This window comes from Aulonocara sp. 'chitande type north' Nkhata Bay, unplaced genomic scaffold (genome assembly GCF_057382095.1).
Source record: "Aulonocara sp. 'chitande type north' Nkhata Bay isolate Kocher_YH1m ecotype deep benthic unplaced genomic scaffold, A_spYH_male_GT1.1 unmapped_scaffold_20, whole genome shotgun sequence".
Lineage (NCBI taxonomy): Eukaryota > Metazoa > Chordata > Actinopteri > Cichliformes > Cichlidae > Aulonocara > Aulonocara sp. 'chitande type north' Nkhata Bay.
The window spans coordinates 904,751-932,720 of record NW_028234352.1 but is presented as its reverse complement, the minus strand read 5'-3'; the positions used below and the strand labels follow the sequence as shown (position 1 = coordinate 932,720).

Sequence of the window (27,970 nt, the reverse complement as noted above, 5' to 3'; positions counted from 1 at the left end):
CTTTGGATCCACATTATGTCAGCAGCTGTTCTCCACCGTGAACTGTGTTCAAACAAACACGCTCACGCCTCACAGACGACAGCTTACAGTCCTGTAGAGATAAAGTGACTTCGTACAGCCCCGTCTTCAGTCTTGTGGAGATGATCTCGATGCTTTGGTGGATGTTACTAGCTCTTATGCAGTATTTTGTAAAGACATGATTATACCCCGTAAGCGCGTTAAAATTTACGCTAACAATAAGCCATGGGTCACTAAAAGTGTCAAATCCTGTTTAAGGAAAAAGAGACAGGCCTTTAAAGAGGGGCTGTTACCGATTTTCAGACAGCTACCAAGGAAATGAAAATCGAGATCTTGAAAGCAAAACAGACAAAAACCTTCTTGAAAGCAAATTTGCTGCAAAAACTTTTGGGTCTGCCTGGACTTGTATGAAAACCATAGCAGGGTTTCAAAATCCCCAGAGCAGCAGTCAGGTCATTTTAGATGTTTTAATTCAGACAGAGATTTTCAAATGCTTTAAACATGTTTTATGCTCGTTTTAGTTCTTCTGATTTCAGCGAGGATATTTGGGAACTGAAACAGAAACTGAGAGATACTCGGCACTTTATCATTGAACTCAGCGATGTTAAAAAGGCCTTTCATACAGTCAATGTGAACAAGAGCCAGGTCCTGATAATATTAGTGGCCGCCTAATTAAATCTTGTGCTGATGAACTCAGGCCTATATTTCAGGTTATTTTTAACAAATCCTTGCAAACACAACATGTGCCCTCTCTTTGCAAAGAAGCAGTCGTGGTTCCTGTCCCTAAATCTAAACGACTTCAGGCCTGTTGCCTCACTTCAGTTGTCATGAAAGTCTTTGAAAAAATCCTCAGAAATGTGATTATGAAGAGACTGAAGGTCAGCTGGATCCAATGCAGTTTGCATACAGGCCCAACAGAGGAGTGGAGGACGCACTTTTGACTTTACTAAATCTGATTCTTAAACATGTAGAGAGTAAAGGGACTTTTGCAAGACTTCTTTTCATTGATTTTTCTTCGGCTTTTAATACAACACAGCCCCATATTTTAATTAAAAGACTTTTAGAACAGTTTGAAATCAGGAAAAACCTGCTGGGCTGGATTTTAGATTTTCTAACTGACAGGTCACAAAGAGTGAGAATAAATGGGGTTCTGTCTGACCCAGTGTTCTCCTCCACAGGTTCTCCTCAAGGCTGCGTCCTATCGCCCTTATTATTCACTCTCTATACAAACATGTGTCAGGGCAGACATGAAAACAGGGTCATTATTAAATATGCAGATGACTCTGTTATTGTCAGCTTACTGAAAGAGGGTGAAACTAACCACGGCCCAGTCATTGATGACTTTGTTCAGTGGTGGCAGGAGTCTTATCTCCAGCTGAACATATCTAAAACAAAAGACATGGTTGTTGATTTTAGGAAACAACAAAATGGGCACGGAGTCACTTTAATTAAAGGTCAGAAAATAGAGCAAGTACAAGCATATAAATATCTTGGGACCATAATCAATGAAAAACTGAACTTTGATCAAAATTGCAAATCAGTTTGTAAAAAGGGTCACCAGCACCTTTATTGCCTTAGGAAACTTGTTCATTTCCACATTGACCAAAAAATTTTAACTTTGTTTTATCGTTCTTTTATTGAGTCTGTTTTATCCTTTTGTTTGGTGGCATGGTTCGGTCAGACCTCTGTCACAGAGAAAAACTCTCTGAATCAGATAGTGAGATGGTCCAGTCGTCTGATAGCTGAGCCACAGTCTTGTTTAGCCTCCCTGTACTCTGAGCAGGTACAGAGGATGGCTTTATCAATCCTTAAAAATGGTTCCCATCCTCTAAGGGGTGAATTTCAGCTTCTTCCCTCAGGACGGAGGTTTCTATTTCTGAGATGCAGGACAAAGCGTTATAAAAATAGCTTTGTCCCCGTTGCTGTCACTGAATTAAATAAGAACTGTTTTTGATTCGAAATGTTAAAGTATGTGTCACAGTGAGTTTTATATATTTACTAGGTATGTGTGTTTTTAAAGGGATGTCAAATGCTGTCATTTGTCTGTAAAGCAAATTTACCTTGCCTTTGGGTATAAATAAAGTTACCTTACCTGCAGACGCTGTGCGCAGAGGTTCAGGAGCAGAAGTCCCGTTGTAAACATATCACGGCAGACCCGACGATGTTTGCATGAATGCGCTTTTTTTAAAAGTCAGGTCAAGGCTCCAAAAGCCCAAAGGCGATATAACAGTTTGTGTTTGCTACATGGATCATTGTAGTTCAGCTTTCCTTTGTTATATTTCTTTAAGAGCTCAAAATGTGTTCATTACATAAATCAAATGTAATTTTCTCTGTAGCACTTCATGGATTTCATAAGCAACACACTGTAGTTGTTCACACAAAGCATAAAGGTAAAAACAATATACACAGTGTTATCTTCATTTTAGATGTCACAAAGTATTTGCGGCTCCCAGTGTTTTCCCGAACCCTGACCCTTTGCGTGGAAACCGGGTCCAAAAGGCTCTTTGGGTGTTAAAGGTTGCTGACCCCTGCACTAGGCCCACTAGTCCCCAGAGATCAGGAAAAGGGCCTGAGGGTGCTGTGTTTGGAGTCTGCTGGTTACAGTGTGCAGGACCTCACAGGCTGCTGCAGCGTTAGCAGAGGGCGGGACATACACAGCTATCATAATCACGTGTGTAAACTCTCGTGGTAGATAGTACGGTCTCATGCTAACCGCTAGCAGCTCAATGTCCTTACAGCATAGCGTCTCTTTGATAGAGAAATGCCCAGAGTTACACCATCTATCGTTCACAAACACAGCCAGACCCCCTCCTCCCTTCTTACCACTCTCCGCTGTTCTGTCATAAGAGGCTCAGCAGCTAAAGCAGCACACCTGGGTCTCCCAGCCTATTAAAAGCAGCCCTTTGCTTCACCTGCTTCACTAAACATTATTATTTTAAGCAGAGTGGTGTGATTTATGTAGGCATTGCTGTGTGACAGGAGGACTTTTCTTGCACACCCACCAAATGAGGGCGCACATGCTTCCACGCCCACTGGTGACTGCACACATCCTTTCAAGGAAGCATTTCATTCATCCCTAACAAATGGAACAAAACACTGTGCAGCGTGTTCAGGTTTGAACGTGGCCCTGGCCTCTCTCTGCATCCACCTGGCACATGCAACACACATCCACTCCCTGCTGAACTGCTTGTATTTGATGTGTTGAAGTTTTGGTAAAGTTTGGATAAATTCCACTTTATTTATAGGAACATTTCATCTGTGGACTCCTGCTTCCCCTCTCCTTGAGCCAGTTTGTGACGGGAACATGACATAAGAAAAGTAATTTATCCCTTTTTGATTCTGTGTATCTGGCGCTCATCCAGTGAGTTCACACTTGGCAGAAACAGACTGAATTTGTCTGGAGAACTTTGGCTTCAGCCAAGTTAGATAAACACACTGTGTCTCTGTCAAAACAGCAGTGTAGTTGTGGCACCCCTGTGAGGGAATGACCACATGAATATTATTTTGTGTAAAACACTCATGTAACGGGACATTTTTCATTGCTATATGTATTTATTTTCAGTTTCTTTAAGAGGATAGAAAATCCATGTAACAGGGATTCATTTTATGTTAGAAAGCAGTGAGGGCGGAACTTTGGTGCTTGCTCCGGGGTTTCGGGGAGCAGTAAGTGGAGCCCACCTTCCGCTGCTTCCTCAGACACGTTCTGGAGGAAAGCAGAGACGCATCGTGTCTTCCTTACTCTGCTCTTCACCTGCTTTTACAGGTCGGTACACGGTGCTCGCACCGAAAATGTTGTTTATTGTCACCATGGTTACCCACGTTAATGTGAATGGGAGAGTTAAGGCGGTCCGCCAAAGTTATTTATATGTAAACACGGGAGAAAACCAGAGGAGTGTCCCGCGCGACCGCACCGCGAGCCCGCTCGTTAGGTGGAGCGCTCGTGAAGCAGAGTCAGTGCGCTCCTATGCTCTGTGCAAACGTGTTGTAATGCTCCAATCAAATCAGTTCTGTGAGATGTGAATGTTAATAGTTCTGTTAAAGTGACTGAGTAGATTAGCTAGTGTAACACAAGCACTCTGAGCAACTCTGTGTAGCTAACAGAGGCATTCATGGGTTGATTCAACAAGCTGTGTTTCATGATGCACTAAATAGTGATTTTGCCAGTAAATTACTGGAGGGAACAAATGTAATGTATTTACCAATGCTGTTATTGAATAGAACTGTTTAGCCAGTAAGACACTGCAGAAGACAATGTGATGTGTTTATTGATATGATAAAAGGATGTAGCTGTTATGGAAAGAAGTGTGAACTTGAGAAACTGAACCAGTTAAAAAGAGTATATTTCACTGATGTTGTGAAATAAGTAAATGTAATTGATGTGAATGAGGAACCAGCTGAACAGTATATTGAAAGCTCATGTTTAGTGTTTTATAGCATTTATTTGTGTGAAATAAATCAGACTCAGACACGTTCTGGAGGAAAGCAGGGACGCATCGTGTCTTCCTTACTCTGCTCTTCACCTGCTTTTACAGGTAACATATTTGTCATCGAGGTCTTCATCCTTGGGACCCGTAACATAGTAACTTCTTCATTGTTATACTTCTATAGTTTTCCCATTTTGTGAGCTGTGGATGTGGAAAGTGTCTCAGTGACACATCCACATGAAAACGGCGTTACCTTCGTTCATTTGCACGTCAAATGAACGAGCTGTTTGGACTTTAACGTCACAGCTGATGCTTCGATACTCGAACTCAAGAGTTCAGCTTCCACTCAGAGGTACAAGTACACACAGCAAAGATAAACGTGTACACAAGGTGGAACCCACAAGTGCACAGCTCCAACCAGAGATGGGCAGTAATCCGATTACTTTTTTCAAGAAACGAGTAAAGTGAGGGATTACTATTGCAAAAAAGGTAATTAGATTACTGTTACTTTGCCGTAAGCACGCTGCGTTACTGCGTTACTAAAACCGCAGCTGTGTGCAGATGAACAATGGATAATCTATCGAGTGTGGAGAGAGTGTGAGCGTGCAGCGTTTAAAGCGTGGAAGCACTGACCTTACTTTGAGTTTGACTCTGTAAAAAGTGACAAAAACATTAGCATCCGCTGTTCACTGCGTGGGAAGACAACATGCTCACTCACTATGTGTTAATGGGCATGCTTATTTATAACTTTGATAAAATGTCATAAAAATAATTCCATGCCAGCTCACCATTGGTGATCAGGTAGTTTCTGTTCCAGTTCCAGTCCCATAAATCATGAAGCTTGCTGCCAGAAAAGCTTCAAATCTCCTTTGAAAGCTGTTTGTGGTCTTGATTGTGGGAGCTTCAGTTGTCTGACTCCAGCTGCCACACAGTGCTCACTGATATCATTTGCAAAAACCCCAGTGTGACAATATTTATCAGTGAAGCAGAAATCAGGACGTGACGACTTTTCTTTGAACATTTGCTAAGGCTAAGCTGTGCTTTCTACCACAGTTGGGAATTTCCTGGTTTACAACAAATTATTGTGTCAACACCGCATAAGATTTCAAACTACAGGAAAATCACTGGAGTTATAAGAGGCAGACAACGACACACACACCACATGCATGCTGTTGCTATTTATTGTGGATTAACCTGTCAAGGGCAAGAACAAAATAATTCTGCCTCAAATACAGGAAATCATAGCTTTCCTGTATTTCCTCCATTGTTGGCATGCTGGTTAGTGCTGTTGCTCCACAGTAAGAAGGTCCTGGGCTAAATTATCCATGAATGTAAACGGCTGTGTGTTTCTATCTGATAGACTGGTGAGCTGTCCAGGGTGTACCCTGCCTGGTAACCTATCACTTCAGGGTTATTTCTCAGCCCTGCTGCAACCAGGATAGAGATAGGAGGATGGTAGTTGTTGTAGACCCATTCAATTTCAATTGAAAGATTAAAATGTTCCAGGAGCTCAACTTACTCCATCTGAACATGTTTCAATCGTGTTTTATGAACACAACATGCAGCTTTACTGAATATGAAAAGGTTGTGTTGATTTAACTCAGTTGTTTAAGTTTCTGCCAAAGCAAAACCTTTGTGTGCAACCAGTGTCCACTATTGAATCAAGTAAATCCAACATGTTTTTGTCAGTGCAAAAGGAGTTACGGTGCCTGTATTCCTGCACAATATTGTCCCGGGAGGGAGAAAAACTTTCTGGTGAAGTTTTGGTTGATTTTTGGGTTTTGCTTGACACTAGGTTGATTTTATCAGTGAGGTTTGGATTGTTTTCTTTCTCTAAGAGAGAGAAAGATGGTTTTATGCTTGGACATGTTTGCAATGGGCCCCAGTATTTGTTACTTTATTAGTATTTTATTGGTTGCGTTTGTTTGTGCTTTTGTTACAGTGCACTGAGATAAGAACATCTGAGAGGTGTGATCCACCGGTGGTGATATTTTGGTATTTTGTGAGTTCCCGATTTAACAAATCAGCTCTTTAATCCAGACCTGAGAGGTTGAACTTTAAAGCGCTATAAAATATTCTTACTGGAAACAGTGGCAAAGTGTTTTTCTCCATGATTATAATGGGCTTGGGAGAAATTCACTTATATGTGACATTGATCACATGAGAAGTCCTGAGCCTAAAAGGATTGCAGCGAGTCAATCCAGTCCAAAAACAAGGAGCTGTTTTCCTTTAAAATGATGACGTCATCTTGCTGGTGATGGAGGCTCGAATAGGTTGCGCGTGAGACTCCATTATCAGCAATATCTGGTATGAATGTGTGTGGATGTATGCATGTGACTGGACTGTGACGGACTGACGACTAAAAGTTTAACTGACTTGATACTGAGACAAAAACGGTGCCGACTTTAGGATTAGTGAATGTCCACAACAATTCACCCAGCCTGTAGAAGAAGGGTGGAGGTTTTGTCTTGCTTTGTTTTGTTGTTGCAGGAGCAGAAGGATGACAGAGACTAAAGGGGGAGGCTGTAGCTTCACATGAGTGTGAGCTGCAGACTGAACCCTTTGGTTGCTAATGTTGAGTCACTGATGTTTGCATTAAGAAAATTGTGTTTTATTAGCTGTGTTTTAATTAAGGTATCACATTATATTGTTGGGAATGTTAAATGCTAAAGTGAAGAAAAGCTTTGATTTCACTCATGACTGAACATGTTATTATTAACCATAGCAGGCCACTGTAAAGAGTCAATTAACTGTTATAGAGGGAAAAAAGGCCAAAAACTCTGTGAATACCTATGAATAACAGGCAATGATAGACTTGTCACATTCAAAATAGAGATATGTAATATGTAATAACAAACACGGGTCCGTGTCATTTAGGTTCTCCATTGAAATAGTCAATCATTTAGAAAAGTAGAATATATATATATATATATGTCTCAACGCTGTTTCTCAATAATATTAAAAACCTAAAAACTATTGTTGTGGAAGATAGAAGTCACTGTGACAGCCCTCTGACTGTGGAGGACGTTTGTAATCCTATTTCTGCACTTAAGGCCAACAAATCTCCCGGCACAGATGGTTTAACTGCAGAGTTTTATGAATCATTTTCTAATCTCCTGGCTCCGTTCTTACTGCAGCTTTTCATAGGAAGTGTAGAGAATAACATCCTCCCTCCTACTCTTACTCAGGGTCTCATAACACTTATTCCAAAGCCAAACAAAGACTTACTTCTTATTGATAATTGGAGACCCATCTGTCTGCTCAATGATGACTATGAGATTATGGCTTTAGTACTTGCTCACACTGTCAAGGCAATACACCAGACAATTACATTCACGCTCTTTGGTTCTGTCCACCAGTGCAAAAGTTTTGGCGCGAGATATGTGAAGACTTATCAAAGTGTCTGAAATGTAACATTCCAACTTCCCCCTTAGTGTGTTTGTTGGGCAGCTTAGATAATGTCACTTCAGAAAAGAATATAGCCCATATGGTTTTCACTGCCCTATGCATAGCCAAGAAAACAGTCCTCATGAACTGGAAAAATAAAAATAATCTTAATTCTAACCAATATAGAAATTATCCATTAGATTACATTAGTCTTGATACAGCCTCTGCCACCACATCAGATCAATTGCTCTGGGCTCCTTTGATCAGCTCCATCACCTAGTGGGGGTGGGGGGTCATAGTTTGGTCCCGCCTTCACTGTTGTGATTGGTGTGGGGGTAGGGACAGGCTTAGGGCGTCGGGGGGTTCCCCGGAGGCATCTTCCTTGGGGGGCTCAACCCGGGGTAGCGGTCATGTCCGGTTGGGGGCTCTGTTGGCTCTCAGGTGACTGTTTCCTCGCGGCTGCGTGCAGCGGGGCTAGGGGAGGGTCTGTGCTGACGGACGTGGATTACTGACCTGGTAGCCTGGCTGCCCCTGGGTGGGTCCGGGATGGGCGTGAGGTTCTGGGGGCGCTCCGTCTCCGGGCTGGGGCCCGGGCCGGGCCTCGGGGGCTTGGGTCCTGGTTGGTGTGTTGCCGGGGTTGTGGGCGGGTGGGTGCATGGGGGCCCAGCCCTGGAGCAGGGTGCTGCCGGTGCGTCGAGCCACCTGGGGGGCTCTTCAACTGGTAGGGGAGATGGTCACATCTGCAGGAGCTTTCCTCTCCTCAGGGACTCTCTCTGCAGGAGGGGGAGATACAGGAGAGGTGGAGGAAGATCTCAGCCTGGGCGTTTACTGTCTTATGTAGTCTGGAAGATGAGTGGATGGTGGGGTGGGTGCAGTTTTCTCTGTGGTGGGGTTGGGTGAACTGTCCCGGGCTCTGTGGGGCCGGGAGGCGCTGCTGCACTGGGCCCCGGTCTGGATGGGCCTGGGCCCTCTTTCCCTGGCGGGTCGCGGAGTGTGGGAGTGCCTACTGGGGTCAGCGGGGGAGCTGGCCCCAGGGAGGGGTTACCTGCCCCTCCCTTCCTTCCCTCCCCATCTCCAGCTGCCTCCCTCTTCCCGCTCCACCACAACCACCTACACATGCAGGGCCTTGGAGTAGGGGTATGTCACCAGGGTGCAGAGGAGGCTACCCCCCCCTCTGTCCCCTTCCGGCTGCCTCTGCCTCAATTTTATCCCACAACTTAGACATTCACATTATTCACACTCTCATTACACATACATATAGGATCTTGGGGGTGGGCACAATCACGGAGTCCATATTACCATCAGGGTGTACACCTCACCCCTGGCGTCGTTGCCCACCTCTCAATTTTAAATACACTTAGACATTGAGGGCTATCAGGAGGGACTATGCGCTTACCTGCTGCTCTCTGGCAGGTAGCTCCATGCCCTCCTGGGTTTTAATTGCACCTTAGAACACACATGCATCAACACTACAATGAGCGGGTGGAGGGAGGTTTGGAGTCTTCTCCCACCCCCATTCTCTGCGGCCTGCTGGAGCGGGAGGGCTAGGAGGAGTTGGCCGTCCGACTGCGGTCTGGAGTGTGGGGCCTCCCTGCTGCTGCGGAGTCGGGGTGGTCTGCCTCTCCCCACCGCAGGGAAAAGGGTAACACCACCTGGGTCTGGGTGCAGTTCCCCCCTCCAGGGGCAAGGGTACCTAGACCCGGTTTGTAGAGTACGCTTGGGGAGTGTGATCGTGTGTACAGCGTCTCTTTATGTCTGTCTCCACGTTGGTTGAGTGTGGAGTGAGTGCAAATGAGAGCATGAGGGGGGGAATGGATGTTTGTGTCTGTGTGTGCCTGTATGTCTGTGTCTATATGTCAGGTTGGGTATCAGACACCACCTCTCTGGGGACACCTCAGGCCCTCCAAGGTTTGGAGGCCTATCTCCACCCACCACCACTTCCCCTGCCGGTGGCGGACTCCCTCAGGTGTCGGTGCGTTGGTGGTTCTTTGTGTCTGGGGGTGGGCGTCCAGGTACACACCGGCTCACTCCTTGGCGGCCGCTTATCGGGGCCTGGAGCCTGGGGCTCGCTCGGGCCACTTCGGAGGTGGGGTGCCCCCGGCCTCTCGGCCTGGGGCTCGGTCACTCAGGCACAGCTGGCTGCCGGCGGAGCTCACGGGCGCGTCACTGCAACTCCCCCTGGCTTCTGCTCCGTGGCTGCTGAGTGAACCCTCATCTGGGACTCTCCTCAGCTCTTGCTGGGACAGTGGCGCGACTGCCCCTCTGTTTTCCATGGTCTCTTGTGTTCTGGGGGCCTCTGGATGTCTGGAGTTTTGATCTCCTCCATACCTGCTTCATACCCTGGAGGACGGGGCTGTGGCCCCCCCCACACTCCCTAGCAGATCGTTACATGGAGAAACCTTTGGAATACAAGCACGCTGATCCACACAGGTATGCACACGGGTGTTCACTGCTCGTAGACTTAAATTACACCCTTCTTGGCTACTACTTCGAAGCACATCTGTCCTGCGTGCTGCACAACAACATTGAATATTTAGTATTTACTGCTGTTTACACTTAGCTAGATTAATGCGATGGTGTTGTGTTTAGTATGTTGCTTTGTTTTTTTTGTTTTTTTTTGTCTTCTATTCTTCTCTCAACAGGTGATCCAGGAGATTTTTATTTTTTTTCTCCCCCCCTTTCTCACTCACAGCGTTGAGACACACACATACATATATATATATATATATATATGTATGTGTGTGTGTGTGTGTGTGTGTCTCAACGCTGTTTCTCAATAATATTAAAAACCTAAAAACTATTGTTGTGGAAGATAGAAGTCACTGTGACAGCCCTCTGACTGTGGAGGACGTTTGTAATCCTATTTCTGCACTTAAGGCCAACAAATCTCCCGGCACAGATGGTTTAACTGCAGAGTTTTATGAATCATTTTCTAATCTCCTGGCTCCGTTCTTACTGCAGCTTTTCATAGGAAGTGTAGAGAATAACATCCTCCCTCCTACTCTTACTCAGGGTCTCATAACACTTATTCCAAAGCCAAACAAAGACTTACTTCTTATTGATAATTGGAGACCCATCTGTCTGCTCAATGATGACTATGAGATTATGGCTTTAGTACTTGCTAACAGAATGAAAGAGTTCTTGGACACAATTATGGATGAGACACAATCAGGCTTTATGAGAAACAGACACCTTTCTAGAAAATGATACTGGTTTTAGATCTACTTGATTACTCTGATTTGGTATCTGACTATAGCTTCATTCTCTTCCTGGATTTTTAAAAGGCTTTTGATACAATTGAACATCAATTTATTTTCACTCTTTGGAAAAATTTGGCATTTTTCTGTAAAGCTATCAAAACCTTGTACACGAATGGCAATAGCTCAATTAAAATGATTAAGACTCCACCCCGAGATTTGACCTGTTATACAAGGAATCAGCACAGCTGATAAGGAGCTCATCATCAGCCAGCTAGCTGATGACACCAAACTCTTCTTGAAGAATGCAAATCAAATCCGTCCAGCCCTTAGTGTTATTAGTGATTTCTCTGAGGCATCTGCTTTATGTCGAAATCTAAAAAAATGTGAATTACTAGCAATTAAAGGCTGCACTGCAAATGCTCTCTGTAACATTTCTGTTAAACAAGAAGTCACATACCCAGGACTGTTAATATCCAAAGACCAAAAGTCAAGATGCTCGTCAAACTTGTCAAACAGTGTTGGGGAATTCTCAATGGTGCTTGGTGCCATACCCTCAGGGACTTTAATGTTATATAAAAACACTGACAGCTCAATATCTGCCTCAGTCACTCTCCCTGATCCAGCTGAGTCAGCAGTGGGAAAAATCTGCTTTTCACAGGAACTTTGTAACAGCAATAAGAGAATACGTAGTTTATTCCAAGAAGATATCATGTCTCTCCCATATATAGAATATCTTACTGGAACCGACATGTTCCAGATATCACCTGGAAGACAGTCTGGATGATCCCATAAATATCTAATTGTGAACAAGGTGAAGGAAATCTCATATAAAATTCTTCATAAATGTGACCCAGCCAGTCACTATATGGTAACATTTAAAAGAGACATAAATACTAATTGAACTTTCTGTGGGGATCATCCAGAAACTGTGGCACATCTCTTTTGGTTCCTCTACACAGAGATTCTGGAAGAATTTAGCAGTTTTGTTATTGTCTATAGTTTAAGGGAGTTTTCTTTACGATGGGAAAATGTTTTATTCTTTTTCTTTAAGTTCCCCAGGAAGAATGATAAATGTTTTTTTTATAAAAAATTTGTTAATACTTTTAGCTATTTTATATCCATAAATGTAAGTTTATTAATAAAACACCATATTTCTGCCTTTTTATAAGAATATGAATTGTACATACAATCAATTTCAGACTCAACCAACAAAAAGCCTCTCAGAACAATATTTATATTGTAACAGTTGCTATTGTAATGCAGTGTATCACCACATGGCGGCGCCTCCTGTCTCACGACTGGTGTCACCCCCTTTTTGTTCTTCTTCGCACTCCTCCTGTAATGGATGCTCCCGTGTGTACGCGGACTAGTGTGCTCTTTAGTAATGTGTGGTAGAGGTAGCACTTTTATTTTTGATATTGTAAATAAATGAGTACTTTTTGGAAAGTCAGAAGCTGTTGCTCATTCGCTATCCACCTGCACACCTCCGCGGCTGGCTTCATCTCCACTGCACGTTACAATATGTTGATTTTTTTCGCTTACTCATATCATAATTTTTTTACTCCTGGTTCTGTATGTTCATGTTCTATTCTTTTGTAAACTTCATCTGTTTGTATGTTGTATACTCATTGTGTTTCAATAAAGTTCGATTTAAAAAAGGTACGTTCTAAACGAAGCTTCAGACGTCACTGATCACGTGACTCTGGCCAAACGAATCAAGCCTCGACACGGTGCTTCTGAAGCAGCGCGTTGATCTTTCTGACACACGCACCGGAGCGTCAGCTTCAAGCGGACCATCACTACCTCTCACATCTAAAGGTGTCAAGGTAACTTTGAACTGAGTTCAGTCAATCTGGAGTTTTTCCAAGTTTTCTGTTGCTCTCTGTGAGAGAAGAGCGTTAAAGGCGGGGCTCTCCAGAGTCCAGCAAAACAGGAAACCACAGCTGGGTGTGTGTAAGTGTGCAAACCAATAGAATGCATCGTGGTGGGGGGGGCATCACGGGCAAGAAAAAAATAAAATAATCGGTCGTACCCATGCTTCCCCGACGTCATGCCAGCGCATATTGGGAAATTCGTAGGCACCGATCGGTTTTCTATCAGCCATTTGCTGGGAGTAAGGGCGCCCTCCGTTTGCGAGGTGCGCCTGCTGCTGGCGGCACAGGGAGGAGAGGGCGGGGCAGCGGGGAGTCTCTGGCTGGCTGGAGCGGCATCTAATAACCAACTCGCAAAACAAAATAAAAACAACACAACAAACAGATATTATGATACAGACTTATAATCTGCACCCATGTTTTTTCTAAATTCTATAAAGTGAGCGCGAGAGCCCTCGGTGCGCCTGCGCGCTGCTGAAGTCAAAGTAAACTTTATTGTCATCTCCGCTACAGACAGTCCAGCATATAGAGAGACGAGACGACGAGGCTGCAGTTACAGCGGTGCAAGTAAACAAACAACAAATATAAGAAGAGTAAGAAAATAAATCTACACTTTAGGACTCGGGGTAAAGGATCAATAACAATTTAAATTTATAATTTACAGTTTGATGATTTAAAGTCTCACACAACCCGTCAAAAGGGGCGGGGCCGGCTGCTTCCAAGTAGAGCACATTTCATTTATAATGATGTAAATCCAAGCCCATCATGGATTCACGATCTGAATCCTGGGTTGTGTGAAATCCCAGAAATCAACCTTAGACAAAGTGAATCTGTGAACTAAGGTGTAGGTCTGTTAGGTTAATTGTGCTGATCCTCGGGTTGGGGGATTTGTGTTTGTACTGGAGCGCAAAATTCAAACCAATGGAAGATGGACAACAAAAGTTCAAAGCCATCAGGTGCTCAGGTTAGAAAAAAGAGAAAAGATGCAGGTAAGCAGACGTGTGATTGGATAATGGCAGGTCATCCTGAACCAATCAGACTAAACTCCAAACAATACATTATGTTACAGATTTTAATATTAATTAGTCATTGTTACTTGTTGATTTGTCCTTTTCTCATTGTGTGACGAATTATGACGACTGTTTGGTAGCTGTTATTGTCTCTCTCTCTCTCTTCATGTGTGTTTCTCTGGTGAAACAATAGTTTTGTGTTAATGTTAGGGCTGCACGATTTTGCATAAAATGAGAATCACGATTTTTTGGCTTAGAATTGAGATCATGATTCTCTCATAACAATAAATAAACATAAAACAACAAATGTCTCACGTTTTGTTGTTGCAGCAAAATGTTGTCCTGCTTGAAATTCCGTCTCCACCGTTGCTCGACGCTGCGTGTACAGAGCAGGTAGTGCAACAATAGAAAAATAGTTGCGGGACGGCACTGTGTAGCGTTTGTCTAGGGTGTTGATCGTTTTCCTAAATCCCTCGTTTTGCACAGTGTTGATGGAGCCATATCTTTGGTCAGGTGATAAGTGATAGCCTCCGTAATGTCTTTGTGCCTGCGGGAGTTCGACGTGTATAGGGAAGCGCTGTATAAGGTTCCTGTTATTGATGTTTGGGTGGTTGACCGGGACGGATTTTCTCCTGTCACTTTCTCGTCATCCCTGACGTGCTCTCCGTTGTTGTTTCCCTGCTAATTTTAGCATCACACGGCACAGCTTCTGTATCACGTGGTATAAGGCTCCGCCCTTGTCATTTGTTGAGCAGGAAGAGTGAGCGCTTGTTTTCATGCAGAGTACGTCCCGGATCAAAATGCGGTACATTTGATCCCTGTTGTCTTTGCTTGATGATTGGTTTGAGTCTTGACAATCCACATTGCTGGCGTTGCATCTTTCAATGGCAGCAATGGCAGGTATCAGTGCTCAAACCTTTTGTGTTTGTTTCCAACAAGTTGCCCACCTCGGGAAACAAAAATGTGTTCTTTTACTTGTCAGATGAACATATGAGACACTTTGACTCTTCAGTGCAGTGTGGAGCCTAACAAAGATCTGTTTTGTGTCCCAGCTGATCAGCAGGAGGAGGAGAGTCTGACGGAGCAGCAGAGGAACATTTTCAGCTACTTGGACTCAGCTCAGCCACTACAGAGGAAACAATGAGCTCAACACAGAAGGTGACAGACAGAGCAGGACCATATGACCAAAGATATTTATCACCATATACATTTGAACATTTGCCATAACGATGTAGCTGACGATAGAATTGACACCAGACAAAATACTTTACAGCTGCACAACTTTATTAAAAACCCATCAATGTATTTTCACTGAAACAAGCAGCTGTTGTTTATGTGCATTAAAGTTCTATAAAAATGTAACAGTGCAAATGCAAATTGCTCGCTGACAGTTTAACCAAAAGGCGTTTCCAGTGGAAACTGGCCGACACATCCTGAGCATAACCATGTATAATATCCACTAAACTTCAGAAGAGGTTATACAGTCGTGGCCAAAAGGTTTGAGAATTGCATAAATATTGGAACCTGGAGAAGTTGCTGCTTAAGTTTTTATAATAGCATTTTGCCTGCACTCCAGAATGTTATGAGGAGTGATCAGATGAACTGCATCGTCCTTCTTTGCCATGAAAACGAACTTAATCCCCAAAAAGCCTTACCACTGCATTTCATTGCTGTCATCAAAGGACCTGCTGAGACCATTTCAGTGATCGTCTTCTTAACTCAGGTGAGAATGTTGGCGAGCACGAGGCTGGAGATCATCATGGCTGTATCCCAATTCAGGTTCTGCAGCTTTAAAGTCCTCAAGGGCCGCGTACTCAAAGACCGCTAAGGCCGAAGTGCGAGGCTCGTAGGCTCGTGAAATGGGACGTCTAGCCTCCGTCGCGCGGCCCAGGTTGCCTAGCAACCATGATACTAAACAGCTGGAAACGTTTCATACAGCTTTGTTTGACAGAAATGAAGGAGAACATATTTAGTTCATTTGTTTCTACATGAGCTCTGTGTGATTTGATGAGTATCTGAGGCTGAGACTACAGGACTGTGAAACATGATTGTTGGGCTTCATTTCTGTGCTGCTGGCTCTTCCTCCTCCTCTTCCTCACACACTGCTGAGTTTGTCCTGGTGGATCATCAGGGCTGCAAAGCCTCACAGATGATGTGCAGCAGTGGCTCCCTCAGTCTGTCCTCACTCTGGACACTTGCAGTCGTCACACATGGAAATCAAATGTGTGATAAGCTGCAGGATTCAAACACAAGTGTAACTTATAAACACATGTTCATACTTTTATTCCACAATCAGAGAGAAAGAAACAGAGAGAGAGTGCAGGACAGACAGACAGGTGACAGTCTCAGGTGTACACACTGCTACACAACAGCACCAGAGAAGCAGGATTTAGTGTTTGTGTTATTACGAGTGTAAACAAGAAGAGTTCCAGATGGTGCAGTGGACACATGTGTGACTGCTGTGATTAAAGCATCTTTCTTTCAGCTTAACGAGTGAACCGTCAGCTCGTTCAAACACACGTTAAAGTGCGTTTAGCTCGACACCACCGAACAGAGGCAGCAATATAACACAGCTAACATTAACAGTGCAGTGGATCCTGCTTGTGCCGTGATGTTCAGGACTGCAAACCGAGCAGCATCACTGACTTTCAGCTTGTTGTGTTTGTGGATATATGACTGACTTTAATTATCCACAAAATCATCACATTCTCTGTCAGATTAAGGTCGACTATTGAACGGCGTATATTTTAAAGGCTTTAAAACCAAGTTAACGCTGAAAGTACAAACATCACTAATGTCACATAACTCTGCCGACAAGGCATAGCTATGGCTATGAAATGCTCTTTGTGTATCACTTCTTCATTATGAAAGATGTCATTAATGCACTAGTAATGTCTCATCTGGAGTATTGTTCAATCATTTGGTCAGCAGCTAATAAGACAGATCTTAGCAGACTTCAGTTAGTCCAGAATAAGGCGTCCAGATTAGTGTGAAGATGTTCATACTATACTAATATTGATAAAATGCATAAAAACCTTTCTTGGCTTCCTGTACAGGCTAAAATATTCTATGGCTTACTTGTAGTTCTAAAGAAAGCAATTCTGTTAAACACACCACATTTATTCTGCTCAGCTGCAGTATCCAGATGAAATACATCATCATATTACACAGTTTTCAACAAGCTGCAATTTAGTAAATGCTCGAGTTAAAAGTAACGTTTTGTAAAACTGTTACATTTAGAGCAACTTTTAAGTGGAATAAGTTGCCTTAAAAAATTAGAGAATTATTCAAAACTTAACCCTTGTATGGTGTTCGGGTCTGTGAGACCCGTTTTCAGTTTTTTTCAAAAGAAAAATTAAATAATTAATTATTTTTTCAACCTGAAATTCATTGGCTTTGGCTTATTTTCTGTGAAGAACATAAATCCGAACTAATTTTCAATGACCTCATACTGTACCTCCCCCCACGCATTTACATTACATACAAGGTGTTCGGGTCCACTGGACCCAGGTCTAATAAAAGTGTTGAAAGTGTAGGTCCTGTGTTCCCACACTCTGTCTTCCTCCTTTCTGGTGCTGCTGATAATGTTTTCTTCCCCTCCTGCTCCCGCACAAAGTTGCAACATTGTTGAAAATTCAACTATCAACACCGTCTGCTCTGACATTCCCACACATTTTACCCTCTTTCTTGAGGGATCCAAATTTTATTTTCTCATACCCTGTCCCACCTGCAAATTAGGGGCATAATACTATAAATAAGACTTTGCCAGTGTGGTTCTTTATCACAACTGATCAAGATGGCAAAAGATTATCTGCTGCGAGGGCCATCCAATTCATTTTGGAAGAGAGAGGGGCTTCGGATGATGATGTTGACAAAGAGGTTTCAGAATATTTCACATTTCTGAAAATTCAGAGTCTGACAGTGACTTTGAAGAAGAGGATGAGGTTGAGCACCATTTAGTAACAAAACGAAGACGAGTACTCCATCTGCAGCCAGCTCCAGGACCAGAACAAGCCCACCAGACAGCAAGTGAAGAAATATGGATGTCAATAACTGGTGAAATTGAATGGTCTTCTTGCCCAAGAAATGAGCCACCCTGCAGAGCTGTTACTGTGATAAGCCAGGACCAACATGGCTGACAGTTACTCATGTGCAGGACATCAAGTCTTCATTTGAGCTTTTCATCCCAGATTCCATCCAGAAAATTATTCTGGATTGCAGTAATCTAGAAGGAAGGTGTGTTTTTGGAGAGAGGTGGAAGGAGATGGACCAAATTTATTTAAGAACCCCAAAGGCCTACTTTGGGGTTCTTATCCTTGCAGGAGTTTTCAGGTCCAAAGGGGAATCGACAGAATCCCTGTGGGATGCAGGAACCGGCAAGAACCTTTCCGTGCATCAATGTCTCTGGAAAACTTCCACAAAATTTCCAGGATTATCCGTTTTGATAACCGAGACGACAGACCAGCTCGACGGCAGAGAGACAAGCTAGCTGCCATCAGGACAGTGTGGGATAAGTGTGTGCACCACCTCCCCCTGTTTTACAACCCTGGGCCTAATGTCACCATTGATGAGCGGCTGATCCCATTTAGTTGTGAAACATATTGCTTCACGTGTAAATGTGTTGTGTCTTTCCACTCACTCCACTTGATTATAACTGATTTATGTTTTTTATAACATTTTATAAAAAAAAAAAAAAAACGAGAAGCACATTAATTCATAAATGTGATCTAACAAAGGTAAAGGGAAAAAAAATAACCATGTTTGCTGTTCATATGGCTTGTAATTGGGATGAAGTAAACATCTGTTGAGTAATTTAACATAAAATTGTTTGATAGTGTTGATTTGGAAAGCCAAAACTCTAGCGGGTCCACTAGACCCATGAACACTGGCTGAGTAACAAATATATGAACACCACACAAGGGTTAAATGAACACTTAAAAGCTGATTTACAGAGCTTTTAGTTGTTGTAAATATTGTAAGACATGATTTGTTTTTGAAATTTGTGTAATGTGCATCAATGTTATTGATATTATTATTATTATTATTGATTGCTTATATTTGAACAATTGTGAAACCTCACTGTGGATGTAAGAGTGAAATTATGTGGATATCTTGAATCCACTTTATTGTGTAATATTTTATGTGAGTATTTGACGGAAGACGAGCAACATCTGTTGTGGAAGCTAACGGGGTTCCTTTAGAATAAACAAACATAGGATTTATTATCACTGAATAATTCTGTATAAATCTATACAAATTATAGAAATATGTAATAGGAAACAACAAAATAATCTAAATTATAAAATAATGTGTGTGTGTGTGTGTGTGTGTGTGTGTGTGTGTGCGCATGATTTTAGTGTTTGAACAGTCATGAATTATCTTTAACAGCAGGTTGGATGTAATGTGTTAGAACTACCAGCAGGTGGGGATAAGAGACCTTTAAGGTGTTTGGTGCCACGCTCCACCTTCAGGTTTAAAACTAGTGTTAATGGAGTTTGAAGGTTGAGTTTTTTCCACGACTGCATTTCACTCACTGCCTCTGTTTGTATCTCTGTCACTGCAGGACCAACATGGAGCCAGAAGTCAGCGCTCTCAGGAGGCCGACAAACCTCACAGAAGAAAGGGAGAGAAAAAACACACCTGTGACGAGTGTGGGAAGGCTTTTACTCTGAGGGCTAAACTAAAACGGCATCAGGTCATCCACACTGGAGAGAGACCGTTCAGCTGTGACTTGTGTGGAAAGTCTTTTTCCTTGAAGGGTCACCTAAAAACACACCAACTCGTCCACAGTGGAGTTAAAGCGTACAGCTGTGATCAGTGTGGCAGAGCTTTTACTCACAGTAGCAGCTTACAGAGTCATCTAGTTACCCACTCTGGAATTAAGGCATACAGCTGTGACATCTGTGGAAAAACTTTCAGCCAGAGAGGTAACCGAAATACACACCTACGCATTCACACCAGACATGATGTGTACTGCTGTGAACAGTGTGGCAAATACTTTACAACAGACGCACACTTACAACGACACATGTTTACCCACACTGAGGAGAGACCTTATCAATGTGACCTGTGTGAGAAGACTTTTAAATCTCCACATGACCTGAGACGACACCAACAGATCCACACCAGAAAGAGACTCTACAAGTGCAGCTACTGTGAGGTATGTATTTATATTGTTATCTTGTCATTTTAGCCTGACTGTTTGGAACAACTCTGCTCATTAAACTGTGTTAGCATGTTAGCAATTCTACTGCATGGAAAAGCAGCTCTGAGTGATTATTCAGATTTTCCTTTCAGTTATGATTTTAGTATTACTGTAGTATTATGGTGGTAGTATTGTAGTTATTGCAGCCCAGTAAACTGAGTGTGTTAACTGAAACAGTCAAATGTAGTTGGACGTCTGCAGAGATGCTCTTTATTTCAGGCGACGTTCAGGATACAAATGTTGAAGGACTGACTTACACTGTCTTTGTGTCTTTGTTTAGAAGCAGAGCGACACAGATGGATCCAGTTCTCAACCCTGTCATCACTGTGGTGGTGGGAAAGACTTTCATTGTGACCTCTGTGGAAAAACTTTCAGTCGGCAAAAGACCCTAAAAGTACATCAACGTAGACACACTGGAGACAAACTGAAATACTGCAAAGAATGTGGGAGAAGCTTCACCACATCAAGTGATTTAAAACAACATGAACTGATTCACAGTGGGGTTAAAAAGCACCTCTGTGATCAGTGTGGGTCATCCTTCACCACTGCAGGTCAGCTTAAAACACACAAACGAGTCCACACAGGAGAGAAACCACACAAGTGCAGACACTGTGAGAGAAGGTTCTCACGGTCAGGTCATCGTAACATTCATGAACGTGCACACATGGAAGGAAACTACAGCTGTGACCAGTGTGACAAGAGCTTCAGGAATCTCAGTTCATACTCTGCGCACAAACGATCCCACGTTACTAATAAACTGTTTCACTGTTACCAATGTGCCCAAACATTCACCTCATTGTCTGCTCTGTGCAAACATCAGCGCGATCACTCAGGGCTGAAATCACTCCCATCACTGGATCACAGTGAATCTGAAGACACAGAAAGATCCTCTGGTTTCTGTGTCGGACTCAAAAAGCTTGAGATCAGGCTCCACAGAGTTCAGATAGAATCATTTAAACTTGTGTTGAACTGAACTGGTTGCTGGGCTGAACTTCTACATAATACAGATCTACATGGGATCTTCTTTTCTGTTGTTTTACTGAGTCAGTTTTGTCCTTTTTTCTCTGTCCTGGTTTTGCTCGTCTGTAAATGATTGAAACTCAGTCAAATAGTTCATTGTTCTCCATCAAAACGTTTTGGAAACTCATGTTTAACCTTTAAAACTCTGACATGTTTTAGCACACAAGGCTTCATCGGGGAGTTCACTCATGATTGGACCATGAGAACAAAGGTTTTTAGTTCTTTCAAAGAGAGTCTTGGAGATGTTTGATGTTTCTGTTTTTCTGAAACCACCTGAAAGAAAAACTATTTTTCTTGCTTTATGTAGTGTGGAAGTTTTTAATGTTTCTTCATCTGTGATGTTCTTGAATGTGTTCACGTGAAGATGGTACAAATAAACTGTCCTTTCAGCTTTAGCTCCTAATTTATTCATTATTTATGGATGTAGCACAGCAGCCGTCTCTTGATTAACACATGGAGGGCTCGGGATCTGATGGTGTCGTCTCCCTAATTTGCCCACTCAGTAAATCTCACTCATGGCCAAGAAATTGAAATAAACCTTGTTTCCCTGCTGGATAGTGATCCACTGTAACTCTGCTCCTCCTTCCTGTTTAGGATTTCTGTGGCTGAAGTAAAATTCCCTCCATCCATCACTTATCCCAGCTAACCCAAAGTGAAATAAAGTTTTGCTGGTCTTAAAAAAGCATTACAATAATGGGCATTACCAATGCAAACTGAATGATACAGAAGATGAAAGAAGAGACTTTGATCAGTTAATAAAGCTCATGATCTGGATTCATTGTGGCTGCTACACAGATACTTCTGGGTCACTTCTCTCAGTTAGGAACCTTCCTCACCAAACTGACTGTTGGACCACACCCCTGGTTTCATGAGAAATTGTTTCAGCCATGATTTCTCTTCCTGTATTTCAGAGTAAAGACTGAAGTGACAAATGGAAGCATGTTTAAAAAACACAATGTGAGAGAGACGTTGAGGTCCTTAGAAGTTAGCCTGGGTTTTTCTGTCACCCTGCTAGATGTTACACACCTTGTTATTGGACTGATTTCTACTGCTGGACTACTCCTGCGGAGAGTAACAAAACTCTTACTAATTAGCTCCCTTTCACACCTTTGGGGATATTTATTTCTGTGTTTGCAGCGCTGTGAGCCAGAACAGCGAGAGAAAAATCTGCAACAGCGACGAGCCGAATGCTTACGTGAATCGCAGCAGCTGCACATGTGCTACGCTGAATTAGAGGATATCTTTGCTCTGGATTTCTATTTCTACTCTTTCATTTCTATATGATTCTTCTTGCATCTAAACAAAGATGATTCAATTTGCTAAATGTTGATGGCTCTTCGTGCTCAGGTGTAAATGAGACGTAATATTTGCTCTTGGTTTGGTTCTCCTGTACAGAACCTTGCAGTACAACAGAAACCTAAAAACATTATTTGTAGTTGTTATTCTTAGTTGTTCTGCTGCCTAAATACCACAGGGTCTGATTATGAAGTTATTGAGCTGCACATACTTTACGACCTGCTTAAGTTCGAGGTCACAGCGTCTGTAGAGCAGCTGGAACATAATGAAGTCTACAAGGTTAAAGTTTTCTCTTCAGTTATTGTTCTTTCTGCTGCTTGGTTTGATGGATCTGAGAGCTTTTGTTTTTATTATTGTTATTATAATTATCATTAATATTTTACTCTCTAGAAGCTTTAAAATAGTGTTTGTGTTTGAAAAAATTGATTTAAGAATTGAACAGAAACATCTGTCCTTCTGAAAATCGCCCAAAGGCACGGAGACAAAGTCAAAGGATGCAACCTGTAACTTTCTCTTCCTTCATGTCAGGACCATCATCCATGATTTATATAAAATGCATATAGCAACAGTAGCACTTTAGTTTGGACTTTATGATTTCTGTAACTGGAAAATATTATTTTGTTTAAAGACAGAAGTGACCGCATAGTTGCAACATCAAAGGGAAATATTAATTAATTAGCATCAAGTATATTTGTTGCTTAAGCGTTTGCACTATAACTTAAGTAGGATTATAACTTTTAAGGAAGAAAAGATTTCAGATATTTAGTTCACTGTTTCAGTTATTTTATATGAAATGAAAACATTTACGTTGGTCAAATATGATGCTCTAAATCAAATAAAAGTTTGAAAATAAATGATGTATTTTTAAATGCTGCAACAAATGTTCACAAAAAGTAACTATAATTAAAACCAGTTAAACAAAATCAAATGTTTGAATCATGCTTAACCAAATGCCAGGCTGGAGAGCTGAACCTAAAGTATACGTAGAAAGATTTCAACATCTGAGCAGTTTTTAATGTTTTTATCACATATAAATGTCACAGCAGTGGGTCCTGGCCCAATGCTTTGTGTTTTTGGTTTTCTTTGACTCTTGTTTTTCTTGGTTTTTGTTCTTCTTATTTATCAGGCTCTCAGTAATCTTAGTTCTCCCTCCCTCAGTGTTCATTTCAGCCTGTGTTTAGTTTCTGTTCCCGTGTCCCACGTTTCATCGTTTCATGTCGAGTCAGCCCTGTCTCTCTGTTTCCTGTGTCTCCCCAGTCAGCCCCGCCTCCCTCGGGCACTCATGTGTGATACAGAGTAATAAACCTGACTACATTTGCTACACTCTCTTTATTACCTGTTACTTTAAAATTCATACACTAATTATGTCTGCCCATCTCTCTAATGTGAAGGTCAAAGGTCAACATCCCAGTGACATAAGAATAATCCCAAAGGGGCAAAGGCAGCGGTTAATTTAGCACATTTAGCATTAAGGGTACAGCAAGGATATACTTTTACTTATTGTGGCAGGGGTGTGGTCTCTGGCCTGCTGCAGTGGAGGCTGGTGGCGGGACGTTGGACGGCACAGGTGAGGGTGATGGAGCTCATGACTCTCCCCTTTATAGTGACGGAGGAGACTGGCGTGGGGGAAGCGTGTAGTGGAGGAAGCCGAGGAGAGAGCTGGTTTCTGGCTACAAAGACGGCGTCAAACCAGAAAAGATTGCTCGTGGTCAAATAATGTGTCAATCACCTGTGAATCAAACTGTGTGTGGCTCAGTTCATGTCACAGTGTTGTTTAGTATATCTTCACTTGTCTCACTCTCCTTCTGTTCTGTCCATCAGGACGATCCTCAGCGCTTACACAGATCCTCCATCGCTGTTGTAACTGTTGGCATGATGATATTGTACATAATTTGGATTATTTCTTTATCTTGTCAAGATCTATGTCATGATTGTAAATTGTTTAAGCTGTACATTACTGTTTGTTTTTTGTAGTCAACGTTTTGGTGCTTTGTGCTTTTATTTTGAAAGTCAAGTTCGTTTACAAGTTGCGCTAGAATAAAGGTTTTTAGTGGTTTTATTATAAAGGTTTTGTTATTATATAATAATGATAATAATAATATCAATAACATTGAGGCACATTGTGTGGAGGAGGTTCAGTCATATCCTGATCATCCAGACAGATTTGATGGTTTTTATCCTCAGCTGCTGTGTAGAAATGGTCTGACTGGTCGCTGTTACTGGGAGGTCGAGTGGAGAGGAAGAGTTTTTATATCAGTGAGTTACAGAAGCATCAGAAGGAAAGGACACAGTGATGACTGTGTGTTTGGAAACAATGATCAGTCCTGGAGTCTGAGCTGCTCTGATGATGGTCCTCGTTATGTCTGGCACAATAACAGACAAACATCCATCTCCTCCTCCTCCTCCTCCTCCTCCTCTGTCTCTAACAGAGCAGCAGTGTATGTGGACTGTCCTGCTGGCACTCTCCTTCTACAGAGTCTCCTCTGACACTCTGATCCACTTCCACACCTTCAACACCACATTCACTCAAACTCTTTATCCTGGGTTTACAGTCTGGTCTGGTGGCTCAGTGTCCCTGTGCTGAGTGGAGTGTAAAGAGTGTCTCCTGTTACAGAAACACTCTGACTGTTGAACAGATAGTTCAGTCTGTACATGTCTGTCTCTTTCACTCACAAACACGTTTTCAGATTCATGGATTCAATCAGTTGATGTTTGAAACTCTTCTAAATGATTCCTTGTAAACTTCTTCCTCTTCAGTCACAAACAAACAGGAAGTGATGTCACGTGTGTTCCTGTCCACACAGCAGAATGAGTCTATTGCTGACAGTGATGTACAAACAGAGTGAGCATTTCTGAGGCCCAAAATAAACTGAGTAGTTCACTGAATGAACAATGGACTGTGAGCTCAGTTCCTTCATCATTAGTATGGATTATATATGTATATGTATTATATTAGTATCATATATATCAGGTGCTGCTGCTTTCAGTCATTGTGCAAATGTGCTGTTTGTAAGCTTGTAAAGCTGCAGTCAGCTGAGACTGAAGAAGTCACCTGATCAGTGAGCAAACGTTTCTGAAAACGTCCAGATGAACAGAATCAACCTTTTGGGATCAGCCAGCAATGCAGCATCATTGTTGTTCAGCTTCAGAGGTTTGCAGGAATGAACTGATGACCAGAAACAGCTGCAAAGTCCAAGAAAATACCAGCTGGAGTTCAGCTGCATTTGAAGAAGTCAAAGAAAAGTAAGGATGGCAAAGGGCGACGTTTTCTTCCAAAGAGCTGCAAACATGGTCGACGCCTCATTAGAAGAATCATCTGGACATTTGTGAGGAACTCTAACCAAGAAAGCAACGTCACACAGATCCAACAGACAGTTTCCATGACTGCAAGTGTTGAGTGGAAAAATGCTACATTGCATTATTGCATCCTCTCACCACAGGAGGCGCTGTTGGCACCACTGATTGCTGATCAGCTGTTCTCTGATGATCTGATTGATACTGTGAATAACGGGACTCACTGAACTCTGTGACACAGTGAAGATTACAGAGTTTAACTTCAACATCTGACTGACGTCACACAGACAGAAGGATGAACCAGTGAGGCACAGAACACAGTTACTGGAGATACTGGATCAGCTCCATGTGAACCTCTGATGGAGAAGCTGCTGAGCCAGAGAAACATCAGGACATGACAGCAGCTGCACTTATCTAACAACATGTAGCAGAGCTGATCTATGTTAGAGGATCTATCACAGCAGCTGAAGCCAAAGTCCAACACTGGATACCAGCTGAGCCTGTGCTGAGTGTAGTGTTACAGGAAAAGGGCAGAAACACTGGTAGCTCCCAGTGATGCTGACTGGGGCACAGAGCTGAATGATGCAGCATCAGGACACTGTTTCAGTCTGACTGACAGAGAAACCTGTAGCTGTATCTACATGTGAGGCAGAGGCCACACAAGCAGCTTTCTATGTTTCACAGTGACTGAGATCTTCAGTGGGGGTGGACATGCTCCTGTACAGACCTCTGAGGAGAACCAAGGTGCAGTCAAAGAGTCCAGTCTGTCCTCACAGATGTGAACATGTGCTTTCATCAGGTCTGCTGTCAGCTAGCAGGCTCACATCAGAATCACTGTTCCTGAAAAACACAGTCTGTGTGACATCATCAGTCAGCTGATGGTCCCAGATCTGAATGGTTTCTGTCTCTACTGAGGAAGTCAGAGAATATCACTGAGGTGTGGATCAGGTCTGAGTGAGCTGTGGAGGGACAGCTTTAAACAGTCCACAGGTCTCACGTCCTGCTCAGTCTGGTAGCAGATACCTCGTATTGTTCCAGATGTGCTGACATCAGCAGCAGCACAGCTGTGTGATACCATGAATCTCAGTTATTGATCCAACACACAGTAAATACAAAGATCAGGATTTCTGAGAGTAATCATTATGAGTCTGAACACATGATCACTGAATGTTAGTCTCCACAATAATAAGCTAACACAAGCAAACACAGCTTTCAGCTCTTATTTTGAAACTGGCTTATTTAGAGAGCTGTGATGTGAGCGTGCCTGGCTCTGAGGCACTTGGGTCAGCCTCTGTTGTTTAGAAGTGTTACAGACTGTGAATGACACAGACCTGTCAGTTTCCATGTTTGTCTGTAACACAGCTCAGGGCTCCATGCTGAACGCATCCATCCAGTGTTATTGATCCAGGACTGATACCAGCATTGGGATCAATACTACAACACACAATCACATGTGTCCACGTGATGTGTTTGACCAGCTTTATTCATTAATGATCAATCAGCTTATTTACTGCATCTGAGTCCAGCTTCATTTAAATGATCCAACCATGAAAATGACATCAGTCCTACAGAAGCACTTCATGCTAACAGGAAGTCATTGATTAAGGTGGAATAACACAGAGACACAACCACTCACAGCTAACCTGACCCCACTAACTGCATGTGTTTGGACTGTGGGAGGAAGCCGGAGTACCGGAGAGGACGCACACAAACACGGGAGAACATGAAGCTCTGAAACAAAGATGGTGGATTTGACCTCAGGACCAGGCGGGGTTACGGGGGTCATGACCCCCCAATAATAGATCCAGCTACACTGAAACTGTCAATTTCATTTACTTTTCCTGTTTTAAAGCTATCAGGCTGCTTTGTGGCTCACTCAATACTAAACTAAGATACTTTCAGTGTGAATCATTTGCAGGAACACAGGCAGGATTTAAAGTGCAGAACTTTACAGTCTCTGTCTCAAAGTTGGTCTGAACATGCTAACAGCTCTTTGTTTTTTTCAGTTTTCACTGGTTTGATGTAATGAAAGAAATTTTAAAGAAGCAGACGATTGTTGTTATTTTAGTTCTATAGTTTCATAAATCGTGGTGTGGATCTAAGTCAACATTCAGAATAAATAAGATAATACAGCACTTTGATGGTTGCCTTTGTATTTTCCCAGCAGTGCTCAGGTTGGTTCTCAGCTACATTTACATACAGATGTTAATGTGTTCAGCAGCTGGACTCATCTGAGGAAGGAAAG

The 27,970-nt window shown here is 42.6% G+C and overlaps 2 protein-coding genes across 3 annotated transcripts in view; one reads left to right on the top strand and one right to left on the bottom strand.

Moving 5' to 3' along the window:
* The window catches only part of LOC147300656 (uncharacterized), a 423,782-nt gene that overhangs the window by 257,474 nt on the left and 138,338 nt on the right, over positions 1 to 27,970 (bottom strand). The gene's annotated exons all lie outside the window — the stretch shown is intronic.
* On the top strand, positions 14,943 to 21,478 carry LOC147300661 (uncharacterized). Of its 2 annotated transcripts, XM_086285011.1 has the most exons (4): positions 14,943 to 15,068; positions 19,474 to 19,837; positions 19,919 to 20,070; positions 20,396 to 21,478. In XM_086285011.1, exons 1-4 carry the CDS (start codon positions 15,051 to 15,053, stop codon positions 21,086 to 21,088), a joined length of 1,227 nt encoding a protein of 408 aa, XP_086141137.1. In that variant the 5' UTR covers positions 14,943 to 15,050; the 3' UTR covers positions 21,089 to 21,478. The 2 variants fall into 2 exon arrangements, with proteins under 2 accessions (XP_086141137.1, XP_086141136.1); XM_086285010.1 differs by having other exon boundaries at positions 19,474 to 20,070.

Excerpts from the sequence above, each read along its gene's own strand:
- LOC147300661 (XM_086285010.1), top strand. Across the intron at positions 20,071-20,395 it reads ACAAGTGCAGCTACTGTGAG|AAGCAGAGCGACACAGATGG; the intron begins GTATGTATTTAT and ends GTCTTTGTTTAG.